The sequence below is a fragment of the Centroberyx gerrardi genome, chromosome 4 (genome assembly GCF_048128805.1).
Source record: "Centroberyx gerrardi isolate f3 chromosome 4, fCenGer3.hap1.cur.20231027, whole genome shotgun sequence".
Taxonomy (NCBI): Eukaryota; Metazoa; Chordata; class Actinopteri; order Beryciformes; family Berycidae; genus Centroberyx; species Centroberyx gerrardi.
Window position 1 is genome coordinate 19,168,553 of NC_136000.1, and position 26,490 is coordinate 19,195,042.

A 26,490-nucleotide genomic window follows, 5' to 3' on the forward strand; every position below is an offset into this window, starting at 1 on the left:
AAAGTGTAATTTATTATTTTTAAATACCATTAATCACCCTAGTCATATTCTAATGTGTGTGTGTGTGTGTGTGTGTGTGTGTGTGTGTGTGTGTGTGTGTGTGTGTGTGTGTGTGTGTTACATTTGTGTTTAAATCATAGATTTCCAATGATTTCCAATTTACCATTTCACTTTGTCGTCATCATGTTACAAAAGATTGGGCCTAATAATGGAATCTATTTAATCTAAACACCAAAACATAGCATCAAAAATAAGTTTTAGGTTCACAGTGCTTACTTGTTTTCACAGGCAGGGCTGTGGTTTCCAGAGTTGGAGCTGCGCAGGTTGGAGTTAGCCTGATGGAAAAACTCTATAATATTCCTATAATATTCCTAAAGTGACCTCTAGTGTGTCTGCGGTACTCAGTAGTGAGTTTATAGTGAACATGTATTTTATGGTGTTTTATAACTATCATTGGTTCACTATATTATTCCTATAATATCCATATATGGACTCGTAGTATCCTTCTAAAATGTATTTATTTATTATAGTTATTTTGCGAAAGATAGTCCCTAAAAAATATAAAATATTTACCATGGGCGTAATCTGTGGATTCAATATCTGCTGTGCTTGTTGTCTTTCTCCAGACTGAATTACTGTCTGTGTTTGTTATGCGTTAGTAATACTGCCTGTATGTATGCACATAAAGTGCGCAGAAGGGATACTTGCGAAAGCCCAGGAAAACTGACAGGGGATTGCCAAATCATTTCCTTGCCTGGGAATGACGTCCCTCCAGCACATTCCAGTTATATTTAGAGCCTATATATAGTGGAGTCGCCCCCTAGGCTGTGTTGACTCTGCAGCAGGCAGCAGAGGGATCATCGTATTGAAAGGAGATGTCCTGAAACTGACACCATGTGACCTACATAGTTACAATATCGTTCATGAACATTTGGTCTATGTATGAATCACTTTAACAGTTTTTACATGAGATTTAATGGGAAAAACAAACAACGAAACACATAACCTGCCGGCTACATTACGACAAAATGAGATAACCAGAGCTCATATCAGCCTTCTGATACAATCACAACCTGTCAAACACAACAGAATGGTAGATATTATGGAAAAAATAAACCGTGTTACTGCTCACATTGCGACATAAAGGCAAGTGATATGCCCAAAACCGGTTGAAATCCCCAGCTATGCTTTCTGGGTAAAGTGCGCCCCGGTATCCGCCCATATTCGCGTAAAGGAGGCCAACCTGAGCAGCTAGGCCGGACGCTGGATCAAATGGAAAGTTCAATCGATTAATTTGCTCACTTTTGCATGTTCCTGCTTGCTTTTGAAATACGGTAGACCGACGTAAATGCGGGCGTTTCGGTGTGAAATAGGAAATGCAGAGATCGTGTGAAACAGGAGGATTATCAGCTTGACTTGTTTGGTCGCTACTTCGGACGCGGAACTCCACACGCTAAAAGGTAAAACAAATGGATAAGATTGATACATGTGTGTCCATTTAGGGATTGACGGTTGCAACATTGTATCCCCTAACGTAATATATGGAGTAATGTGTCCACTTTGTAATAATTGAACGATATATTTATTTGGGAAATATTCCGCTGGTGAAAGTATCGTTGTCAGTGCAAACTACGCCCAATTATTAACCTAATGTCTGGCCCTGCAATGCAGACCTTTGGGCTAGCCTGTCTATGGCGGCTTCAAAATCTGCATGTTCCCCTTTGAATGAAAGACAGGCTACTGGGTTGTGTCGAGCATACGAGCCAGACAATTTTGCAATAATAAACTGTTTTGGTGAATCATCTGAGGTTAGCTCACAGGAGCTAGTTAGCCTGCTTGGAGGCTGTGGATGAGCTCCAAGGCTAGGCTAGCCAACAACACGGCTCGGCTAAACACAGTGTTCACAGCCCTCACAGGTTTCCATACGCTTACTTTACACCCAATCTGGCAACCCTCTGGGCTTGTGAATAGTGAATTTAAATCGAACTCATTTGGACTTGGAAGCTGGCTTTAGGTGTTACTGCTTGGACGTAGCGTAGGGACTATCAATGAAAAGTGGGAAGGCCTGTCTTGTAGGGAAATGCTAGCAGGTTATGAACTGTTACAAAGTAGTAGCATATTTGACAAAGTAGTAGTTACTTTTCTCTTATATAAAATCACCTATAGCACAATTTAGTCATCAGCCTGTCAACCATTAGTCATTCTCCGATGAAAGCAGTGTTTGTTTGTTTTTCCTCGGATATAGCCTTGTTGTCAGTGATGGACTGGTAAATAAAAAGGTGGGTACACTATGACATCCAGTCGGTGATCACCATAAGGCGAACAACAACAATTATAAGCACAAAAATCTATCTTCAGAAAAGCAATTTTTCATTTAAAGACCACAGCATCATCATCACCATCATCGGGTTGATACTACAAACCATGTATAGCTATGAATTTACATGAAAGGTTATGTCAGCCGTAAAAGGTGGGTGAGCTGAGTTTCCGTGTGTTGACTCTCCTCCACTACACCCCTGCTTGTTGTTGACTGGACATGACAGCTGACTTTACTTGTATCACGACTGGTCAATCAAAGGCACTTCCAATAGGCAATAAGATGGAAACAAGTGACAATATTTGCACCGGCATGGTGAGCAAGTGTGTGAGTCGTGTTCTGGGAAAGGCCTGTCTGTGGTCTTATCAACTCAGGTAAAGATAAGACTGTTTCTGACACTGTCTTTTACTGCAGGACTTCTTGATGCACAGGACAGCCTAACCATTGTGTAATATACTGATGAGGGACTTTGTTGGGTGTGAAATGTCAGATATACAGTGGATCATTTTAGGGGGCAATTCAAAGCATTCAAAACAGACTAGTGTAATAAAAGTAAACCCTCTCTAGCCAAATACCTATCAAACCATATGTTCTCTTTTTTGTTTGTCTAGACAAGGCAGTAATATTCGGTGTAACTCCTCCCTGACTCCAGGCTGTGCAGGGCGCTGTGCAGCATGTACTGTAACTTCTGAAAAGGCCGGCTGCCACTATTGATGACTGCTGTTTTACAAAGCAGTCAGACAGAAGAGAGCCTCCCCCAGTTGCTTGTCAATTTTTGAAACCTTAATGTAATGTCATAGATTTATGCCCGGGGTTAGCTGCCGTTGTGTGGCTGTTACTCAGAAAATAACATTGAATGTGTTGCCAGATTTAGACATTTGAGTATGATGAGAACTTGTAACTTCTGCTGTAAATGAAGTATTTATGACCGCCTGTTTCTTCCGCTTCAACCAATACCTGATCAATTGGTAATTTGAAGTACATTATTTTTGTGTCACAGGTACAATTTATATGTAAAATTTTTTTTTTTTTAAAGAGTTTCATCACTAATTGCCTTCCATTTTCAAGGCTGGTACTGATTTAGCTGCTTTCCAGAATTCAGCTGCAGTATTCTCTAATTTACACATAATCTCTAGTTGGTGAAATTGGAATACAAACATATTCTGTTTTTGGTGATTGCACTTTCTTCCCCAATTTCTCTTGCAGAATGTAAAAATGGGCATTTTTGAAATGAAAGCCGAAACGAAGAGGATGGGGATCAAATCTAATTATCCACAGAATTGGCTGTGTTATGAAGGCTTTGATGGTGTCCAGAATGTAATGGGTTGCCACTGTACCAGATTGCTGTATAGCATGTGTGTCCTTGTAAATGTCTGTGAGTATAATGTGCTTGAAAAATCTTTATTTGACAAGTTTATTTTTGCATATTTTGTTTTCCGGTCCCACAGGTGAATCATGACAGAATATAAGCTGGTAGTGGTGGGAGCTGGTGGCGTGGGCAAGAGCGCACTCACTATCCAGCTCATCCAGAACCACTTTGTGGATGAATATGACCCCACCATCGAGGTAAAGGAGCTTTGCGCGTCTATGTGTGTGTGTGAGTGTGTGTGTGTGTGTGAGTGTGTGTGTGTGTGTGTGTGTGTGCGCATCCGAGGGAGACTGTCTCCATGGTTCTGTGTGTATTTTGGTATGGGGGGGAACAAGAAGAAACTCTTCTAAAAGTGGAGTTATAGCAGGTTTTTCTGGTTTCAGTCTTAGAAGACACCAAACAGGTTTTTGATCATTTTTCATGCATGTCTGCCTGCCTGCCTGCCTTCTCAGGGGGCCAACCCGAGCTGAATGAACCGTACTGGTAGTCAGATTATAATTTTGATCAATTATTTATGTGCCGTTGCAAGTTAGAGCTCCACTATATGTTATTTGAATACAAAATAGTGTCTGAAACGGTATTAATTAATTCCATCAGACGGTGATTACGAGCGTTCAATCAGATAGATTATGGATATCAGTGTGATTAAATGCTTGAGTGCTTTGTCACAGTGGAAATTAGGAGCCCATTATATTTTCTGAAACCTGTCAACTTGAAAGACTGCTGGAAGATGGAGAGCCTTTCTACAACAGAGAGCTGTGATGTCTCATGTTGAATCTGAATGCCGTCTTCTCAGTCTTGCACCATGATATTGCACCGCAGATGATTATGACTCTTATCATAATGATTCAAATTATCTGACCCACTGCCATCACTTTTTTTTTTTTTTTTACTGAGCTGCTAAGTGGACACTTGATCCACTAAATCTGGGACTCCTGATCAGTTTCTCGACCCCTCCCTCTTTCAGGACTCTTACAGGAAGCAGGTGGTGATTGACGGGGAGACGTGTCTGCTGGACATCCTGGACACTGCAGGTCAGGAGGAGTACAGCGCCATGAGGGACCAGTACATGAGGACAGGGGAGGGCTTCCTCTGTGTCTTTGCCATCAACAACACCAAGTCCTTTGAGGACATTCACCACTATAGGTGAGCTAAGGGCTAAAGTCCGCAGAGTCTTTCAGAGGCTCCTCAGTGCTCCTCATTATGGTTTACACTTTGGGAACATGTGGTACGATACAAACCTGCCGACTCCTAAGGCAAAGCTAAAAATCAGAAGGTAGAATCTCAGTTTGGTCTCAGTTAAGTTCTATGAAACTGTAGAGATCCTCATGAGATGTAGACATTCAAAAGTCATGGTGAGTACGTTTACACGTTTACATGGTTGGAAGTAATGCAATTTCTCTAATAACCTGGTTTACATGGGTTCATTTAATAATCGTCTACTGTTCGTCATTCTGGTGTACAGTGACAAGTTGTTTTCTTGTTAAATGCAACTTCCGGGTTACGGTGTCTGGTGACCTTTGGCATATGCAGTTTGAAACAAAAAAACCCCCCAAATAAATCTGACTAAGGCGTTTACATGCCCCAATTAACCGTGTAATGCTTACTCTGCTTATGACCTAATTCTGATTTTAAGATGACCAGATAAAGGCGATTACATGACAGATTCAATAGTCGGGAGTATTGCCTTATGGGGTTAAGATCAAATTATTATTATTATTGTGCATGTTAATGTACTCGGTGTGAGTGTCTCATTCCCAATATCCCTGTCAATGTCCAGAGAACAGATCAAGCGTGTGAAGGACTCCGAGGATGTTCCCATGGTGTTGGTGGGGAACAAGTGTGACCTCCCGTCCCGGACAGTGGACACCAAGCAGGCTCAGGACTTAGCACGCAGCTACGGCATCCCCTTCATTGAGACCTCAGCCAAAACCAGACAGGTGAGAGTCCAGCCAGAGATGACCACACCCTCCAGACTCACATACCTCACTTTGAACTAGTTAGTCTGTCACAGAACTGTTGTAGCATTCCATTGCAATCCAGTAGAGCATTTTGAATGGGGAGAACTTGCATGTGGTCTCCAGGGTATTGGCTGAATGCAAGCTGTCCTCCAATAATTTTCACTGCAGAATCAATTTTCATTACTCTAGAGAGAAAAGCTCATAACAGTTGTCAGGTGTCCTTGCAACGGCTTGATAATCTTCGCACTTGAATCACATTTAATGCTAAAGTCTTGACTCTTGCGGTGCTTTTGATTTGTGTCACATTCAGTGGCTCTAATGGTCTTTTTTTTAATAATGTTGCTTGGAAGCGTCTCGGGAAATGTGCTGCATATTGTTAAATACTCTTTGGTTAATTGAATTTTTTATTTATGGGTGATAATGGAATTAGTGCATGCTACTTTGTCATGGATATGTGAAATTATTTCATCATTAGGGCCATCTGTAATGGATCCTGCATTTTAATTAATCAACAAATCAGTAAATATATGTCATGGAATCTGCATGGAAGGAAAAACTGTCGGTAATTACTGGGGGGTTAATGATTCTGCTTACTGGCTAATGTAACTATGACCGGGTGCTGGAGGATGTGCCGTGGCATAGTTGCATCCAATTGTGTGTGTTGTGAGCATGGCCTTGTGTGGCAGAGTGGCTGACACTGTGATCTGTACACACATCCTTTCCTGGTCTCTCTAAATTTGGGGCAATCACAGCTCCTTCTGGTGCGGGGAACCTGATGACGCAATGATTCATTTCTTACAGCTCTCTCCACCAATCTCTACCTGGGTGTACCTGTGATTCACTATCCACATGGTGCTGCTACTATTGGACCAGCAACTGTCTCTAACATTCATAGCCACTCAGTGTTTCCCAAATCTCAGTATTATGCTTTTGTCAGACTTCTCGGGGGAAATCTCCCAAATATAATCCCCAAACAGCATATGCCCATAACGCATGCAACTCTCCATTTAGATTAGGTTTTACAGTTAAGTAGGACATAATGCACATGGAGTTTCAGCAGGCCAGACATCTGCAGACAGCCTCACTTTCAGACCGTTGCTCCGCTTCGCTCCTTTGTACTAAAACAGACCCACACCCCTGCTGCATATTTCCTAATTCATAGATGGATCTGTAGTCTGTAACACATGCACCCATATGTCCCCCTGTATTCCTCAACATTGAGGCAAGTTGTGTCTCATACTGCAGAGAGTGGAAGATGCCTTTTACACTCTGGTACGGGAGATCAGGCTGTACCGGCTCAATAAGCTCAGCAAGGAAGAAAAGACTCCGCGCTGTGTCAAGCTTAAAAAGTGTGTTGTGATGTGAAAGGGGTAAGTGTATGCAGCCGCGCCCCCACCAGGTCTGTGTGTGTGTTGGTGGGGATTTGTGGGGAGGTGCGGGGAAGAGGCCACGCAGCGAGAACTGGTGCTTCATGGGCTCTCCAAGCTAACCTTCTGGTTTCTACTGGGGTTGTGGTGAGGCTCTAACTGGAAGCTGGCACAGCTGTTGATTTCCCCCCCTTTTTAAGTGTCTTTGTGTATCATGGCTGATCATTATCTAATCTGCTGAAATCAACATGAAGAAAGAAGTATGGGCTGGTGAGCCAACTCACGTGATTAATGGAGGCTGCATTGTAATCTGGGTCCAAATCATGTGCTGAAATGTTTCCAGGGATGTGTGATAAGAAACTGGCAGAGACATGTCACAGTGCTGTGTACGAAAGTTGTGTGTGTGTGTGTGTGTGTGTGCGTGCGTGTGTGTGTGTGTGTGTGTGTGTATTTGTGGATGAGTGGGAAAGTTTTTCTTGCAGACACAAAATCCCTTTGTCTTTCATTCTTTCCTTTCTTGCTGTCTTTGTCACACCCTGAAGTGACTTCAGGCACTTTGCTCTGCAGTTCCCTCCCAGATGCAACGTCACACTCATTGCAATATCTAGATCATTCCAGTCCCTACCTGCCTTAGTGTGGCACCACAGACAAGACGACTTTTACTTCTGAAATATGTTACAGCTATGCCTTAGGACAGTTTGGTCTGTAGAGGCACAGCCAGAATTGACCTGCTCTCTAATGTGTGATGTCACACTGATGTACAGCTCCACTGAGAAGGAGGTGCAAAAGATGGAAAATGGACTTTGACAGTATCCAAGATGGTTTTTGGAGATTGGGCTACATTTTCTGGTTAGGAATTGGTGAAACTACTATAATATAAGGCTGCTGTTGATGTAAAAACATTGAATGAAGTCAGAAATTGGCAATGTAACAGCTCCAGACTGTACATCAGTGTGATATTGAAGAATGGAGTCTTGGCTCTCTATTTCTAGCTTTGGGACAGAATTGCTCACAAATAATGTTAGATCTGTCCCAGGCTATAGGATTAACACATGATTCTTGAATTGAGTGGTATCACCCTTTTTAAATTGAGAAGTTGTCAAAATTCCACCTCAAAATCAAAATGGGATGAACACATCGATGCCAATCATTTAAAATGCAATGAGACTATATTATATGGCATTCACTTCAACTGCTTTTCCCTTTTTATACATAAGTTGTGCTTGATGTTTTGGTATTAAAATAACTGTAACCATGCAATGTTTTTACTTATTTTTTCAGGGCGTTGATGATGCCTTTTACACATTAGTGCGAGAAATCCGGAAACATAAGGAGAAGATGAGCAAGGAGGGCAAAAAGAAGAAAAAGAAGTCCAAGACAAAGTGTACACTTATGTGAATAATCACCCCTTTTCAAGACAGACTAAAAAGAAACTATGTTGAACAGTTTAAGTAATACATTTTGTACATTACACTAAATTATTAGCCTCTTTCTCAATACCCACCATACTGAATACTAAAATGACCCCCAATTTTTCTGCCTTTTCTGTTATTTGCTACTTGGAAACCAATAAGCTTTATTTTCTGTTTAGTGCCAGTTGCCCACACGTGTTGGTCCAGCAGCTTGTTTGATTTTGTAGGAACGAAGCTCTGTTGAATTGGAGGATTTTATATAACCGCTGTGCTGTGAGTTGATTGTGTCACAACTCATTTTGGACAAATATGTCTAGTAACAACCTGATTTTTATTTTTTTTTTCCTTTGCTGGAAGGCCATGACCTGCAAAAGTTTTGTGATGCCCTTTTTAAGTATGGGATGCCAAAGAATTCATTTTCATCCCATTCAATTAGAGAAAAAGTAAGACACAGAGAAGGACCAACACTTAGCCGGATGAGATCCAAATGTCCCAGCCACTGTGTAATGTTCCCATCTCTCTTAAGACTCCTAGGTATGACTTAGTTATGTCATTGATAAAAGTATGCATGTGAACTCCTACTCTTCCCAGAATGTTTTAACACCCTAATTAGCTATTAATTAATTTGTCAATGCTTTGTATTGTGTGGGTAGTGATTTCTTGCCTACATAAGACTTTTTTTTTTTGCATGCATTGTGTCCTTGATGACCTGGGAATTGCAAACTGTCGCTGTATGACACAGTTAACAGAGCCAGCAATGAGGAACTCTGACCCAAGTGGACATCATACAGTCTTAGGTTTTCAGTTTTCTGTCATAATCAGTATTTGCCATTTCTGAGGATGAAATCAGCAGCTGTTTGTTGCAAAACGACACATTAAAAGGTCTATGATGTTGCTGGGCAAAAAGACAAGGTGCCCAACAGATCACCAAAATCCAGTTTAAGTTCCCCCCCGCTTGCTTTTAGTGATATTAGAATGGGATCAGCAGCAGTATGGTGTTGGTCTGGGTCATTTTATGTTGCAGGGATTCACGCCTCATCACAAGCCAATGTCTCATGGCTCAGTTGACCTCAATGGTTCTGTATTTCCTGCTAATCTTTATTTCAGTGCTTGTATCCCGGATTGTTTCAATTCATACTGACACTATTCTTTGCATTACTGTTCTTTGCAAAATAATCAGAAAGGTAGAGCCCGCTTTGAACATGCTCCAGATAGAGTACTTTATATTTAATTCAAACAATTTGTCATCCGATTACTTTGCGTTACTATTTGGTTAACTGTTAAATTTGAGAGGTCCTAGATCCGAACAGAATATGCCTTGCACATTTTCCTACGCTGTTGACTTGTTCTCCTGGCTGTCTATGACTGTTTAGATAGCACAAAGCATCTTTTCAGTGAAAGCTTTACAATGAAATTTCTTTTCAGCTACTATCTCACCTTTTTTAAAACTCCTTCCAGGGATGCTTCCCTTAGTCTGGTGTCACGGAGGTTGTTCAAAATGTTGTCCAAATGGATTTTCAGATTCCTCCTGTTGTGGAGCTTTTGAAAGAGTTTTTTTGATTAATTTGCTAAAGTGTTGAAATTGTTTGCCGGGCTGCCTTTCAACAGAATGATTGCCCAGCAAAATAATTCGTCATTTTCTCTCACAAAGCTTGTGTGTTGGAGTGATGTAACTGGAACTGATGTTTGTAAATGAGGCAATAATTGCCATAAAATTAGTTTTTAGAGAAAATTGTCTGAATTTATAAAAAAAAAAAAACAACTACTAGTTTCTTTCCCGGGTCAACACATATTTCACCCTTTCCATCTTATTTTCAAGTTGTTCCCCTGGGGCTTTTACATTTTGCCTTTATGTTTGCATTAGGTGCTACAACATTTAGACAGTAGAAAGACAAGCCGAGAAAACACTGACTTTGTCGTGACTGTGCTCAAGAAATACACAGAATGCTGTTTTAAGAGAGCAATGTTATTGAGACAGAAAACCCAGAAATGATACATTTTGTTTTCAGGATTAATTAATTTTGACCCAGTTTATTACCTCTTTTTGTTCATGAAGTAGATAATAACTGTTAATGCAATTTTAATCATGGAACCCACTAGTTAACAATACTGTTTCAAAAGTAGTTTTACCGAAATGTTTGAAATGTTCCTCTTCCTTTATTGCGTGCCAACAGCTGATTTCCGAAATGTATCATTTATACCTGGATCGTATTTTAACAACCTTTGTATAGTTGTGATACTGAAAGGTGCATATTTTGTAAATTGTGCTTCATTTCGTTGGTGTGTCTAAATGAATGTTGCTTTAATGGAGTTTCACTCCGCTCTGTGTATGTGACTAGGGAGTGTGACTGGGTCCAGGTCTAGGGGAGTGAATGAATGACCACTTTACAACACACCTGTTGTGGGCAGTGTAGAGTGGTGATCTGATCTCAAATGAGTCTATTTTTTGCCATGAATCTCACCACTCCTATTTAATGTGTAATAAAGAACAAAGTAAAGAGGTACTTATCTTTTGTGTTTCTTTCTTAAATTGTCTGTCTTGGTGATTCTTGTTCTGTTATGCAATAGTAATCTGGAAAATGATAATGTACTGGTTTCTCAGGCTTGTACAAGCTATTTGTCATGCATGTTTACTCCTTCACAGTGTCGGCATAGGCCGGCTACTGGAGGAAACGGTTACATAACCACTCAACTATTGACCTTAATGTATGTTGCAGCACCACTCTGAATTGACATTATGCAAGCTGCAACAGTTCACAAGCCAAGTAGACATGTAACACCTTGTTTCTCACACTGCAAAGTCTGAACAGAACATGAATGTTCGCCAGCAGGTGGCACTGTTTTCTCATTCTAGCAAGTCTGCTACTTGTTGGCCACAAACGCGGGGGCTGTTAAGAAGTTCTCTGACCTCCCACACTTCCTGACAGACAGTCTAGTTTAGGCCTTTCCTAAGAGGTTTCCATCAGAAAAAAATAAACAAGGGCTAAGTTTTGTTGTTCTAACCAGAACTGATCTCATCATTGATGGGCATGTGCAATCACTTTGGGTAGGAATAACTTGATTTGTCTGAAAGTAATTTCCTTCAAATTGTAAATAAAATGTGAATCCCTAAATTAATAGCTATGTATTTGATTTCACTAGAACACAGTGAGCAGGGGAATTATTCAAAGTGAACCTTTGTGTTGCCTGTTCTAAATATATCACATCCTCTCTCTGCTTACTGTGACATCATGGTTGTGGAATCATTCTCACTATAAACTATGGTGTTATACAATCAGGTAAATTTGTCTTCTTAAAATCTTAAATTCCATGAGGATGATTTACTGATAATCCAATCTGTCATAAATATCACTGGACTGAAGATTTTAAAGGTGACTTAATGCTGTGGCATGAGACTGTGAAAAAGCCCCTTCAACGGTTACAGTTTCAAGTGAAGGAAATCCCCAACTCCAATCTGGTTCAGGGATCTCAGAAAGCCGCAGCCGGGCCTGAGTTCTGCTCCAGCAGAGCAAGAAGGCCAAAGCCCATTCAAATAAAAAGATGTACAGTGTACTGCACATTATCAAATGCTGCCTCATCCAGATTTAGTGAAGAAAGAGGTACATTTTATACAAGTCAAAGAGGAAATAAACCCTAGGAGGCATTCTTTCTGGATAAGTTAAGCAGTTGATCGTCATTTTATATCTGCTTTCATTGGTTCAAATTGCTCTCCTTTTAGGTAAGTGCATATTGTGCAACTGTTCATATTTGCATGCAAAACCATTTTCTTAATAGAAAAAGATTAGTAGCTGTATATATTAGATGGAGTAAAAAGTATAGTTAAAACTAGAATATTTGCTTTAAAATGTTGAGCAAAATAAAATTCCCTAAAATAAAACTACTTGTACTAAAGTAAGGCTGACTCAAAACTGCCTTGAAATACGGCAGTTAAGGTAATGTTGTTAGTCTCCACTTCTAGTGGTATATCATTGGATCAAACTTTCAAATAAAAGCTCATTAATGTCTATTGATTTAAAAACATTCCTGGGTATTTTACATGGTTATTTGTGTTATGAAGCTCATTTTTAGACATTGTATGACTTTTATTATGTGCACCATCCCCTTGTAACACCCATGCACTTTGTATCCTTTTCTCTGGATTTATTTGTGCTTACAGTCCAGGTTCACTTAGTATGTACATTGCTTATTAGCTGCAGCCATTAAGAAGACATTTAGCTAACCATAGTTTGCAAGCTTGTGTAAATAGAATTAATATTAGCTTATTTGGCTAAATAACTGATGCACAAGCAATTCATAAGCATCATAAGCAATGGGCCATAATTGGTGATCTATGTTTGCTGGTTAGAAAATTTAAGGATTTTGTCCCTTTTGAACAAGCTTCTAGTCAATATCAGCAAATCACACTTTTTAGCAATTAAGCCCAGAATCAACACTCATTTTGTTAGTACTGCTTACAATCTACCTCAAAGGGGCATTAAGTAATCTATGACTTTTATTGACCTCTATTGGTGACCAAGGAATTGCATCAACATACACAGATCTCTGGCACAGTTTACATGATCTAATTAACACATATAATAAAATCACATTTTCACCATAGAGATACGTAACCAGAGCAGAGCAGAAAACCATCAGAAACATCTAGCGAAGAGGTAGAAGAGCCAGAAATCTCCGCACCTGGCAAAGTAATCGTTGAGTCACTGGTATTGATCAACTACCCTATCACTCACTCACTCATCCCTGTCTCATCAAAGGGCAGAAACAAAGGATCTCCACTCGTGTCTGTCTCTTCTCCACTGCTCCTCAGCTCTGTCTGTGTTGCTGCAGCTCAGCCTCCATTGTTCTTCAGCAGGTTGTCTTGGGCCTCCCCCTCTTTCTGCCCTCTGGGTCTGACAGACAGCTACTCCTGGGATGGAGTCTGCACTCTTCCTGAGGACTTGTCCACTCCCAATTCCAGCAGCGTCTCTTCAGTATGGCCTCCATTTCTTCCAGCCACCCTCTCAACCCCCCACAGATATATTATGGTCATTTTTTTTGCTATGGCACAATAAAAATCTTACTTAATGCACCTTTAACTTCCACATTACCAGCTACTCTATTCCCTTTGTTTCCTTCCCCACAGGCTGTCATTTGCTTTTTGCTGCCCTAGTGTTTCCCAGTACTAAATATACTCTCATGCGCACACAAGCACACACACACACACACACACACACACACACAAGCTGTGGCCCAGTATCTTAAAATTTGCTCATTCTTCCTTGTTTTTTCTGTATTTATGTCCCTCTTTTCTGCAGAGCATTTTGCGATGAGCCTTGTTAAGCACTGTATGAATAAAACTGATTAGACTTGACTTGTTTTTGAAATTACCTTTGGCTGCGGGGGATCCGGGTTTAGTTAACTTTTTTTGATCTGGTAACAGTAAGCTGATATACAGGACTCTTTTTCTCAAAAATTTTAAATTGAAAAATATATAAACATAGGGCTGGTGCATACTACTACAAGAAGCAAATAATATTCGAAAAACAGCCTCATAACACAAATATCCACATATAATTCTAAGACATACTTTTCAGTTAAACATATTGAACAAATAACAATAGGATTGAACTAGAGTTCATGTAAAGTCTTACCTTTTTTTGCCTATTCATTATCATCATATCATCTATCATTATATTTATGGTAGCCTTAAACTGAAGCAGACTGTCCGTACTTAAATCTCATGATCTCTGTATCTTTTGACATCCAAAGTTATGCAAACACAGAGCCAAAATATCAAAAAAGTGCTGCTGTCAAAATATTTTTGGAGCTCACTAGAGACAGTTTGACACATTATATACATGGTGGGTGTTTTAGAGGTCAGCGAGACTCCTTATGGCAGATATTCAGATAAAGTCCCTGCTCACCAGCCCTTATTTACTGCCACAGTGTCAGAATTTCTCCTCTGGCGTTAACATGGAGGAGTATGTGTGCTGGGGGGGCATGCTTGTTTAGTTATATTCTGTGAGAGGGGATGTCATGTAACATCAAAGATTTGATATTTTCCCTTGCTGTTTGCCAAGAAATAAATGCCAGCGAGATCATGACCAGAGACAGTACACAAGCTTCAAAAGGACACGGCTGTGTATATGTCATATGCATGCAATGCCAGGGTAATTGGTCGGAAAACAGTCCTTTGTGTCGTAGCGACCTGTTCCCCTACACCCAGTTTTGTATTAGACTTATAGACAAAACTGTTTTTTGTTATTGTAATTATATAGATTACCTTTAAATCCCTGTTATGCTATGTGCCAAATACAAAAGAATGTTACTGACTAGCATTATTAAATGTTTGTCTTTATAGCCCATTTGATGTTTCTGTTTCCTTATTAATGTCTCTCGATATGTTGGAGGTAAAGAGAAGCCTATTTTAAAGGAAGCTAAGCTGTTTCCAAACTGTTGCTGTGAACAATAAACAATGTTAACATATTGTGACAAGCTCCATTACTCCTTCTTCTTAAACAATAGGGCGATGGTACCTGCCACATAGCAGCCGAGAGTGGAAAAGAAAGGAGATCTAATGAATTATGCAGCGATAGCTTTCTCTCAGCCTGACAGTCTGAAACCAGCCTGGAGAAAATTGTAAGAGAAGTACGAGTCAGTGCAGCCATCACAAATCCCCCTCCCCTCCCCCCCAGGGACAGCTAAGGCCAAGGCCTGTCAGTCAAGCACCCCCTCCCTCAACTGTAATCTGGGGACAGCGCTGAGAAGCCTGCAGGTCTGATAAAGCGCTGAAAAGATGCCCCAGAAACCAATCCGTGGCACTCTGGGCCCCTGACAGGGAGACGGGGCGGGGGAGGAAAAGACACAGCAAATGTTCCCAAATTGATAACAACAAGCTTCAGACTGGTTCGCCCTCCCAACCCAGTCTGGCAAATCCATCTGTCCTCTTGCCCTGTGCCCACTATCAAGAGCGGGCCCAATCACAATCACCCAGCCTGACCCCTATGAATGTGTGCAGAGGGGTGAATTCACAATCATCTGACTGTCTGACCTCTGCCTTGTTAGTGCAGGGAGCGAGAGAATTTCCTTTTTATTTTAATGAAGCGTGGCTTCCCTCCCTGCCAGGCAGCTGAGTGTGGGGCAGCGAGAGCACAGTCTGGTAATGAGAGGCCAGAAGGTTCAGGTGTCTTCAAACAGCAACACACAGAAGAGACTTAATACAGACGTGTTTTCACAAACCCTGGAGGAAATAGAGAGCTGGATGAATATTCATGCAGCAGTGATGAATTGTGTTGCCTACAGCGTTGTGCCACTTTGAAAGCCCTCATGCTGCTTCTTTTATCACAGGAGGTCCTTGCCACTGAACCTCACGGGCCACAACACAGCGTCTCCGGCATCCAACTACCAATTATCATCTGAGATCATTAACTTGTTATGTTGACACAAACACTGCAATTTCAGATGCCCTTCTTTATTCAAATGACCCTATTCATGAGGAGTGGCTGACTGAGTTGATTGGATTTTTTCTTGCGTGCCTCGCAATCACTCAACAAGTGATGTTTGGACACAAAATTAATGAACAGCGTGCAATGCTTTGAACTGTGTGCACCGCGTTTCGGATTGGAGAAAGCAAGCTTCATAATATCTTTCAAAGCATGCATTGGCACAGATTGATACAGTAATGGCATGCTGTTGAATGTTTATACTGTGTTCCATTCAGGTGGCAATCTCCTCATAATGATGGCGAGTCACAAGGTAGGGAGATAAAAGGATGGAGGGATGGAGGCAGAGCGGGGTGAAGGGATGGAGGGATGGCAGGAGTGGAAGGCCTGGGGATTGAGCAGCGTCATGTTCAGCAGCCCCAGACGGGTGATTCATACCAGCCTCATCACTGGCAACAGACAGGACATCCAGGCCTTTATTACCTCCATCCATCACCATCACTTCATCAATCTGGGCTCCTGTGAGCCAGCTCTCCAACCAGTCCCCAAACACCCATCCCAACGTGCTGCCGGACAGAGATTTACACCCACCCACTAACACCCTCGCGCTCTCTCTCTCGCTCTCTCTCTCTTTTACACACACGCACACACACACAAAACAAGAGAGATGAGCCACTGTGTAGACTGTTGACGCACACACACACACACACACACACACTCAGGAATGAGACAGAAAGAGTGTGTAAAGGCCATTCTGCACCCAGACATGGTGTGAAGCTGGTCCCCTAAGGGCCTCCGGCTGACAGGCTATCCCGCATTCTGAAAGCCACTTACACTTCAGCCACATCATACCACCTACTGCTGCTGACCAATGTGTCGGGGAAGCATACTATGATGGATACACTCAGCTGTGGTGGAAATCATTTCCACTGGCCTCCCGCTCATAAAACCCTGCAAATTGTACCATATATATAGCACAGGGTTTATATATGTAAGGGTTTATGTGTAATACCCACTAACGCTTAAATATAGCCTTTTTTATATGAATGTACAGTATATACACATTAATTCGGCAGATGGCAGAGACACCCTGGACAGTCCACACACTGTACACATATGACTCATGGCTGGATTTCGCCTCATATAAATATATAGAGCACAATATCATTAAGCTATTGCTAGGTTTTCAGATAAAACTAAAATGATTCATGAAAAATATGATTTGTTTGTCCTTTTATATGATTAAATCGGTGCATGGTGAATGTTTTGCTGTTAATGTATTTGTTCACATATGTGCTCGCAGGCTGCACTCTGTGTGTTCACAGGCTGCAGACCCATTCCACTTGAATAAATCATTGTGTTGAGTTACTGTAGCTGCGTTACGCCCTCCTGGTACAGAAACACATACTCCACAAGGCCATGTTCAGATAGTCGTGAAGGGGATTTAAAGGACAAAAAGAAAACCAATCACTTTTGGACATTATGTCATATTGATATATGGCTGCTATTATATGACTCCTCTACCTATTTCGTACATCCATGTACACAGACCTTCGTCATAGTATATGATGTGACACACGAGGGTGTCATTAGAGAACATGAATATAGCCAACTTGGGGGAGATAAATCAATGTTCTGTTCAGAGAAACATTTCACTCTGGGCCTTGTAGCATTATTGATTTAAGCACCACATAGTGTTCCACCAGTGGATTTAATTTATTTGAATAAATGTTGAATACACTGAGCCTTTTTTTTTTTTTTTTTTTTAAGGCTATTTGAGTCAGGGCTTCAGTTTCCAGTTTCTCTCATATATATATGTAAGATCCTGTCCTCAGGATATAAAACATTGACTGTGAGATTTACACAGTTTTCCAGAGATGTTTACTTGCTTGACTGCATGATGGTAGACGATGACGGGGAGAGGAGTGAAAGAGTGAGAAAGGAAGGGAGAGAGAGAGAGAGAGGAAGGGAGAGAGAGAGAGAGAGAGAGAGAGAGAGAGAAGACGGAGGAAGGGGGCTTAGGAGAGAGAGGAGAGGACACTTTTAGTGTAAGTGTCCGTCAGTGTGGGGATGTTTGGGTAAATGGTGGTTTCCCTGGTGACAAAGCGAACAGCAAATACACTAAGAGAGAGACATTTTGTGCTTTTGGAGCACTTTTCTGTTGGCAAAGTTGGGAATCTTGTTTACAAATGCCCTCTTGAGTGCTATTTGGAGATGAATTCACAGGGCTTTGTTCACAATCTGTTAGCGTGCGTGTATGTGTGTGTGTGTGTGTGTGTGTGTGTGTGTGCGTACACGTGTGATCTGTGTCCTTGTGTGCTTGTGTGTGGGTTTATATGCATCTGGGTGTAGGATATTCCATTCACGCAGATATAAATAGACAAGCCAGAATACCAGGAAATTGAATAATAATTTGTTTCACTGGCAACTATTCAAACTAACAGTCTGCTACACTCGCATTATGCAGAGCAAGCAGAATGTAAAATTTGATAACAAATGTTTGGTCTACACTGCTAAATATTTCATCTTAAACTTATTTCTGACCAGATGAGATGTATTATCATTATACAAATTATATCATTTCATTTCATCTGTGCTGCCTTTTCTTTGTGCACACTCTCTATTATCGTGTGTATGTGTGAGTCAGAGAGTGATTGAGAGGGCGAGTGAATGTGTGTGTACCGTATGTGTGTGAAGGTTTTGTGCCTTTTGGCTTATACATGTCTTGGGCACCTTTATGGGCGCGTGCGTGTTTGCACGTGCACGCTCGTGAGTGTGGTGTGGCAGCGTTATCTCTTCCTCATTCAAGTCATGTCACAGGCCAGACACTCCATTGTCAGGAGAGGCTTTCATCCGCTGACTTCAGATGTGCCTGTCATCCAGTCCAATTATACAGAGAGAAATAGGTATTGTTACACTCTGGGGATTGATTCAAGACAAAATAGAAAAGTGAAGAGAGGACTACACACTCATCTATGGTGGTGCGCCACTTGCTTGGAGTCACACACCCACGCACATGTGTAAGCACGCATGCACCACACACACACATACACACACACACGCACACAGATTCGAAATCACATGGATGAGCAACTTCAATATCTTGGTGATCACAAATCCTAACAAAGTATCTAAGTAAGTAAAGGTCTGTATTGTCTGCCATGGGAAGCATCTGGCCAGACGGCTGAACTGGAGTGGTGCAGGTTACGGCTCTGCACTTCTACCTGAGCCCCGCTGTCAGGCTGATAGACTGGCTTTTTATGGAGATACTGGCCTGGCGGAGCAGTTGAGCGATACTGTACTTAAGATGAAGTCTGACTCCAACCTGCTGCTGAGAGCGGCTCAGAGCCACTCAAGCATCCGTCCACACAGCTGACATGAACAGTCCCATTTCACTACTTTCTGTTTCCTTCTTGCTGCTCTTTTGGCTCTTCTTTCTCTCTCTCTCTCTCTCTCTCTCCCTCTTTCTCTCTGAGAGCTCGTAAACCCAGAAAGGATGTCAAGAACCACCACTTACCTTCAACCGCTCATGGGGAATAGAGCCAATTTACTTAATACCGACCTAACATTGCACTCAGATCATGTTTCGCTGTCATGTTAGTCACTGCTAGGCATTCAGAAACTGTAGCCTAGACAGTAGCTACAATAGCAGCAGCCGTGGAAGTATTGTGTGAAACTTGTGTGTTATTGAAAAATGCGCAGATATCATTTCAGGCCACGTCATGAATATACTGTAATATCAAGGTAATGAGTGATAATGAAGGGAAACAAAAGTTCAGCCTAGCTTAGAAGCTCCATTTACCTCATCCGTCATTTCATTAAGTTTGTCAGGTGTATCCTTGTTTATACACAGGAGTTGTGGCAGCTCAAGATGGCAGACGTCTCAGTTTAGACAATCCCCCTATGTGTAGTCAACCCTGCGTCTCAGCCGAGCCTCCGATGTCCTTGCTCCTGATGCTGATTCAGTGATGTGGAACGCAGTTGGCTGAGATGTTGGAGGGCATGGGGAGAAGGGATTTGCTCCTCGGCTAAGTCTTTCCTCTGTGCCGATTCCTACTGGGCCACGAGAGGAGATTTAAACTCTTACTTATATATACACTCTCAAACAGGCAAAGACACGCACACACACGCACACGCACACACACACACGCACACGCACACATACACTCTATACCCACACCAACTGGCTGTGTTTTACTGCCATCAATCTCCTAAATCCACCCAGGTTATTTTGAAAGTGATAAATTCAGCCATTTAACATCCATAATTAATAATTCATTACACACTGCATGCCACAGATTTAGATTAGGTAGCATTTTATCTGGGTAATAGTCATCCCCTTGAAGGACATTTTGCATGTGTTTCATTATTGCCTCCTGAGTTTACATTCAATACAACTACATGTGATTGAATGATAAGAATTGACAGAAAGTGAACACTCACCATTCTTGTGTTGTTAAGACATATCTCAGAATACCTCAGACCATTGTTTCCCATGTTTTTCTATTACTGAGATATTTGTTATGACTGAACATTGCCATATTCTTTCAGTGCAACAAAAGTCCTCAAACGTCCTCACAGTTCATGGTCAGTTCATGATCAGACATGGTCAAATAACATTTGAGGAAGAGTTCCCTCTTCCTCTTATTCACGCAATGGAGAATAGCATAATAGGTTTAAACTGAAATTGGTTTATTACGGATCTTTGTTTTATTGAAAGTAGATTTGTTAATTTTTTTTTAAAACAATTTCTAAAAATGTTCAAGGTGCATTTTCAGATGCACTAGAAGCCCATACAATGTTCAATTAGCACAATATGGACACCAAGTATCTCAACTGAAAACCCTCAACAAACAATATTCTGAGGAATTAACTCCCACAAAGGCAAGAGTGACACAGAAACAGCAAGTAAAATTGGTGGTATCGCCCTTTAAGTAACACAATTATTGTTTTTGGTGTGCAGCCGCAGAGCTATTAGTAAAAAGTTAAACAACTTACTGCTGAAAACAAACCAACAGTGAAAAGAGGAGGCTTTCCCTGATATAGAAAAACCGGCTGTGTGGATTTGTTTTTGCAGCAAATAAATATAAGTGAACCAAGTTATCTCTCTGTCATCCTCCCCCTCTCTCTCCCTCCCCACGCCCGTCTTTCTCCTCTCGCTCTGTGTGTGTCTGAAATACACACATACTCTCTCACACAAAGGAGGGAAAGTGTCACTATGGAAACAAGGAGGAGAGATTCTAAAAGCTACCTCTTGAGACGAGAGTTAAGACAACAAAAAGGAGTCCACAGTGTGAGTGGCAGAAAAGCAACAATATACACAGCATCTACTCTAGCCCCCATTCTGCCACCTTGAATGTCAACATCAAGCCGACTTTAGCCCTTTACCTTTATCCCAGTCTTTTGTGCATCTGCTCGGCTGTGTGCATCTGTGTGTGTTCGCATGTATGTGCACGTATGCGTTTTAACACACGCAGCACTGCATGTGGGTTTGTACTAATGACTGAATGTAGTTCTATGCATTCAGTTAAATGCATGTGGCTCTGTGGACAACTGTGTGTATGCGGGTCTCGGTGTAATATGCACCACACATTTCTTTAATAGGGCTAATCCATTTTAATCCCACCTGCCACTGTTACCTTACAATGATGAATGTAAGCCTAAATGAGTTGAGACATAGAGAAATGCCCGCGGGAGCTGGAGGAGGAGGCTGGGAGGTAGATGTAGGTCTGTATATGTGTGTGTGTGTGTGTATCTGCGTTTGTGTACGCGCACATGTACGTGTGCATGTGTGTCTGTGTGTGCTTATGTGCGTGCCCGGCGCGCGTGTGTGTTTATTAAGGTTCTGCACCAACTGAAACAGGTTTTTCTCCCTGCTCTGTTCAAGGCTATTTTCTGCGGGTCTGCAGGGTCACTCCTGTCCTTAGTGATGTCTCCTTCAGCTGTAATCAGCACCATGGACAGCAACACCGATCTCCACCACAGCAGGCACCACACCAGGCATCCATCTCAATAGACTCAAAGAGGCTCCCTCGCCTCGGCTCCTTTCCTTTTTCATTCACGCTGATCTAAAAGAATTGGATAGGTGAAAGCCGGCTGCCTATTAGGCTTCAGTCTTGATGTGCTCATCCAATCCTTGATCTTTAACACGTCAGCACTGATGGAAACGAGGTGCAGGGAGAGAGATAAAGAAGGCAGCTAATTGTGAAGCACCTGCAGTTTCACAGACTTGATTATAATGAGCAACAAAAAACAAGTCCAGGGCGCCATATATAGTAATGTGTTAGTCTAGCTACTGATTATAGAGCCACAATTTTAGTGCCAATGAGTCTCACATGAAAAGGCTTTGAAAAATAGCAGCAGAATGTGAAAGCAAATGAAAAAGAGGATATAGAGAGATAGAAAAAGAGGGACAGGGGAGAGAGACGAGAGATAGGAGGAGTATACTACTGTACAGAGTGAGCGAGTGGCTGAGTTAGAGAGAGAGAGAGAGAGAGAGAGAGAGAGAGAGAGAGAGGGAGGGAGGGAGAGCGAGACAGAGAGGGAGAGAGAGAGAGGAGGGTGCAGATAGCGGGAGGGGAAAACCTCCTCTCTGGAAGGGATGATGTCAGTCTCTGCAGCTGAGCCCTGGTCCCCGACTCGATAGGGTGAAGACTCTCTCCTCCAGAATCCGGCTGGCAGGCACAACCAGATGCAGACAGAGAGACAGGGTGAGAGAAAGAGAGAGAGGGAGAGAGAGGGAGAGAAACAAACAGAGCGAGAAACAGGGAGATTCTGGTGAATGAAAGCATGCAGGTACGTATACCACGTTACCATCTATTTTGGAGTTCATTCATTAGAGGCTTTTGTTATGTGCTGACTGGCGCAACGCTTTAATTGCTGCCACAGTCTCATTTGATCAAAGTAATTACCGTGTTTAGAAATGCCTTTGTGTCACAGCGAACGAGCGTGAGCGTGTGTTCAGAGTTTGTATGCATTATATTCCAGTCTGTCTGTATTTGCGTGGGTGTGTATGTACAGCATGTGTGATTTTAGAGGGGGTGTGGACGGCGAGTACTCACTATAAATGAGGGGGCACACACACATTAGTGGAAAGTTTCTAATAAAGAGGGAACTGCTACATTCAGTCCTCTGGGAGGAAAACAGCTTCAATTATTCAAATCCAAATGAGATCCTGGATCCCCAGAGCGGAGATTTGAGATTATATAGTGTGGGGATTTTGTGAGAAGATAACCTCCTGACGAGTAAAAGTGCTTTTTCATGTGTTGCGTCATTGTCACAGAGCTCTTCCTCTGCCTGTATAGTGGATGTGCCAGGTTAGAGCTGTGCCTTGTGGGATACTGGTGGTCAGACAGGTGACATAGCTATGGTGAGTCATCCTGTTACATATGTCATTGACACCTCTGTTTCCCACTTCAGACTACAGGTTTGCCTCAATTCGAGAGCTAATGTCATTGTCGCACCTGGTAATAGTTAATTTGTGCTCCCCATCGCACAAGTTCAGTCAGAGTATAGGACACATTCTCTCTTTTACAGAGAATATTGATTTTCTGTTGCTCAGATTAGTTATGAATGTCAAAGGCAGTCAGACAGCAGCGCTGGGTCACATTCAATGTGCAGCAACAAGAGATGACATTGACAGAGGATAAAATGTGTCTCCCTATTGGATCCCGCGCAGCCAGGACTTGTGTGTGCCCTCTCCTTTCTCTGTCTAATGAACTCGCAGGCCATCAGACAAAAGAGCAGGTCACAGACGCATTTCACCACCAGCCATCCATTTACACACACAGGCTGTTGGCGTGCCACTCAATTAGTCACAGCGTGGATTACACTCTGCAAGAGGCTCAGGGAGAGAATCACACTGGAAATCCAATTTTGTGCCACATCAAATGTCAGGGTAGATCCTTTAGATTCTCTGTGATAACCACAGAGACAGGAGAGGGGGAAGCTGGGAGTATGCACTGTGGAGGTGTGGGTGGAGCGGTGTGGGGAGGGGTGGAGGGTGGAGGAAGATGAAGGTTTGGGGAGAAGTGATGAAGGGTGGTGAGGGAAGGGGGAGTAGACGGACCGATAAGAGTCTCAGAGGCAGAGTATGCAAACCTACTGACCAGCAGGACCAGCCTTGCTTATGAAGGATAATTTATATGTTGATCTATACACAAATATGAGATACAATTTCTCATAATGCACAATTGTGCATTTTGAAAATGTCAAGCCAGAAACTGCAATTTGCCATCTAGAAATAAGGGTTTTCCATATCTGCTATCTGCTGACTTACACTATAGCCTGTTATTGAAATAAAGGTTTTCCATTTTATTGCACTCAATTTGGTAGATTGTCAAGCCAACAGCTTAGATGGGGAGAATTGAGCTATATAACTTGAGGTTGATATGGAATTTATTTTGGGCAGCTTATAGGTAACAAATTATCTTTGAAAAATGCGTAACCAATTACGATAACAACCCCAACGACCTAACCCTAACCACTATCTTTGAGATGAGATATGTGAAATCTATTAGGCCAGCTCTCCTGTAGACACCTGCTGTTGGGTGCAGTGTTCCAGTCATTGCAGACACAGGCCAACAGCCTTTCGTTTGTTTGCATAGACCCTGCAGAGCAACCCCATTTATTTCTGCAAACCTGGAACATCAAACAGGTACTTTTAGCTATTGTGCACAGCCTGTTCCCTTTCTGTTGCTGACTGGAATGACAAATGGTCGTGTAGATAAAGGCTCTATTGGCAGTAAAGGACCATGACTTCCCGGTGAGAGGCTATTAATTAGGGGATCCAAAGTATTCCTGGCTTTACTTTAATGTTTACTGTTCCATATTCCAAGAAACCATCTTTTCCCCACCATGTCTTATTTTTATCCGTTCATTTGCTCAGTAATTCATTTTGACGTTATTATTGCCCCAGTTCCTTTGACTCCTATTTCAGGTGCCAGTCGTGCGGGAGCGTTTCCTGTGTAGTTTCGCATTGCCAGTACTCCCATTTGATGATTTTTGGCGCCAGACAGTGTTTTTGATGGTTGTCAGGCAGAATTAGTTTGATGTCTTGATTTCAAAGATCCCTTTGTCCTCTTTGTTCACACCAGGGGAACTTGTTTATATTGAATTATTCATACTTGTTCTCAGTGTTGAACACAAATTATTTCAGATATCATCCCTATGGAAATTCATCACGATCTCACCCCCCCCCCCCCCCCCCCCGCATGCAGAGACGGCTTGGAGAAGGAATGCTCCATCCTCCCTTCCCTTTGTGCTACCGATCCCTCCCCATCTATCTATCTATTTATCTCTCTCTGTGATGGCTGAAACCCCAGACTCCCGATAGAAGCGACCTGAGCGCCCCTCAGCCTCTATGTCATTACCGCTGACCAGTAGCCCATCTCTATCTGCCCCTGATCTCCCGACCTCCCTGAGAGGCAGCCAGTAGCACACTCCACAGCAGGGGGGGGGGGCAGCGAGGGGTGAGGGGAGGTGAGAGAAGGGGGCAGATGGTGGAGGGGGAACAGGGAGAAGGGTAGGTGAAGGGTGAGGGGGCAACAGGGAGGGGATGGAAGAGGGGAAAATGAGGAGTGGAGAGAGATGGTGGGAGGCGAATCAGCAGGGAGCTAGAAATGAGGGAGGAGAATAGGAGAGTAAAAGGAAAACAAGAAGTGGGTAAAGGAAGAAGAAGATGGGGAAAGGCAGTTGCAAAAATGGGAAGAAGGGGTGAGTCACAGAGTGGGGGAATCGATGGAGAAGAGAGAAGAAAAGCGGGGAAGAGAAAGTGTGGGGAGAGAGTGAGGGTGGCGGCGGAGGAAAACAGACAGAGGGAAGAAAATAGGAGATCAGATGAGACAGGGAGGGAGACTCGGAAATGGAGTGAGAGAGAGAGAGAAAAGAGATGCTATTTCAAGGCCATACTTACTGATAATGTCACTCTACTTCAAAGTGCAAAGCGTTCCTGTCACGCTCCTGCATGCCTCTGGAGAATTTCCTCATAGATCAGACGATAAAAGGATGCCTGACAGTAGGGTGCGTGGGGCTCACACTCGCTCTATTTGACACACTCTGGGCTAAATTGTGACAGAATACTGCGTTCTCTAGTTTAATTTTGTCTTAATCAACAGAGAACTGCTGACCAGAGGACCTGGAGGAAGTTTACGGACACACTGAGGATACCGTGAGAATGAGGTAAAAGCCTGATAAATTGAAGAATTAAAGAATGAAGGAGAACCAAGATTGTCACAAGAATAACAGTGATTAAAAACTCACATCAGCATAATAAATTGGAATAATAGACCAGAATAGGAAGGATTAAAAATGGTCATCGTGAGGACGACACAGATGATCAAAATAAGATGTCAGAATTAGAAGGAAGCGGTGTGTCAGTGTCACTTGGTTTCTATTTAGACGGTTCAATTTGACATGTTTATCACAGGCACATCATTTACATGTCTTGATACTCGGTCCCAGGTGTCATCGAAGTCATCAATCATGCAGCCTTCAGACACTGCATTTATCATTAAACTCCCTGATGGCCAAGACTCCTACAGTGCAATGCTTTTAATCTTACCTTGGAGAGTGAACTTGGCATCCTTTTTTTATAATTAAATAATAAACTCACTCACATTGTGTAGTCTATTCTAGGACATTAC

At 42.2% G+C, this 26,490-nt stretch overlaps 1 protein-coding gene across 2 annotated transcripts; it reads left to right on the plus strand.

The window, feature by feature from the left end:
• The first annotated feature begins 1,198 nt into the window (after window positions 1–1,198).
• Window positions 1,199–10,930, plus strand: kras (v-Ki-ras2 Kirsten rat sarcoma viral oncogene homolog). 2 transcript variants are annotated; one of them, XM_071921681.2, is made up of 6 exons: window positions 1,199–1,460; window positions 3,766–3,883; window positions 4,654–4,832; window positions 5,467–5,626; window positions 6,893–7,017; window positions 8,296–10,930. In XM_071921681.2, the coding sequence occupies exons 2-5, from the start codon at window positions 3,773–3,775 to the stop codon at window positions 7,010–7,012; spliced, it is 570 nt and encodes a 189-aa protein (XP_071777782.1). In that variant the 5' UTR covers window positions 1,199–1,460; window positions 3,766–3,772; the 3' UTR covers window positions 7,013–7,017; window positions 8,296–10,930. The 2 variants fall into 2 exon arrangements, with proteins under 2 accessions (XP_071777782.1, XP_071777852.1); XM_071921751.2 differs by lacking the exon at window positions 6,893–7,017 and having other exon boundaries at window positions 1,200–1,460.
• The last annotated feature ends 15,560 nt before the right edge of the window (window positions 10,931–26,490 follow it).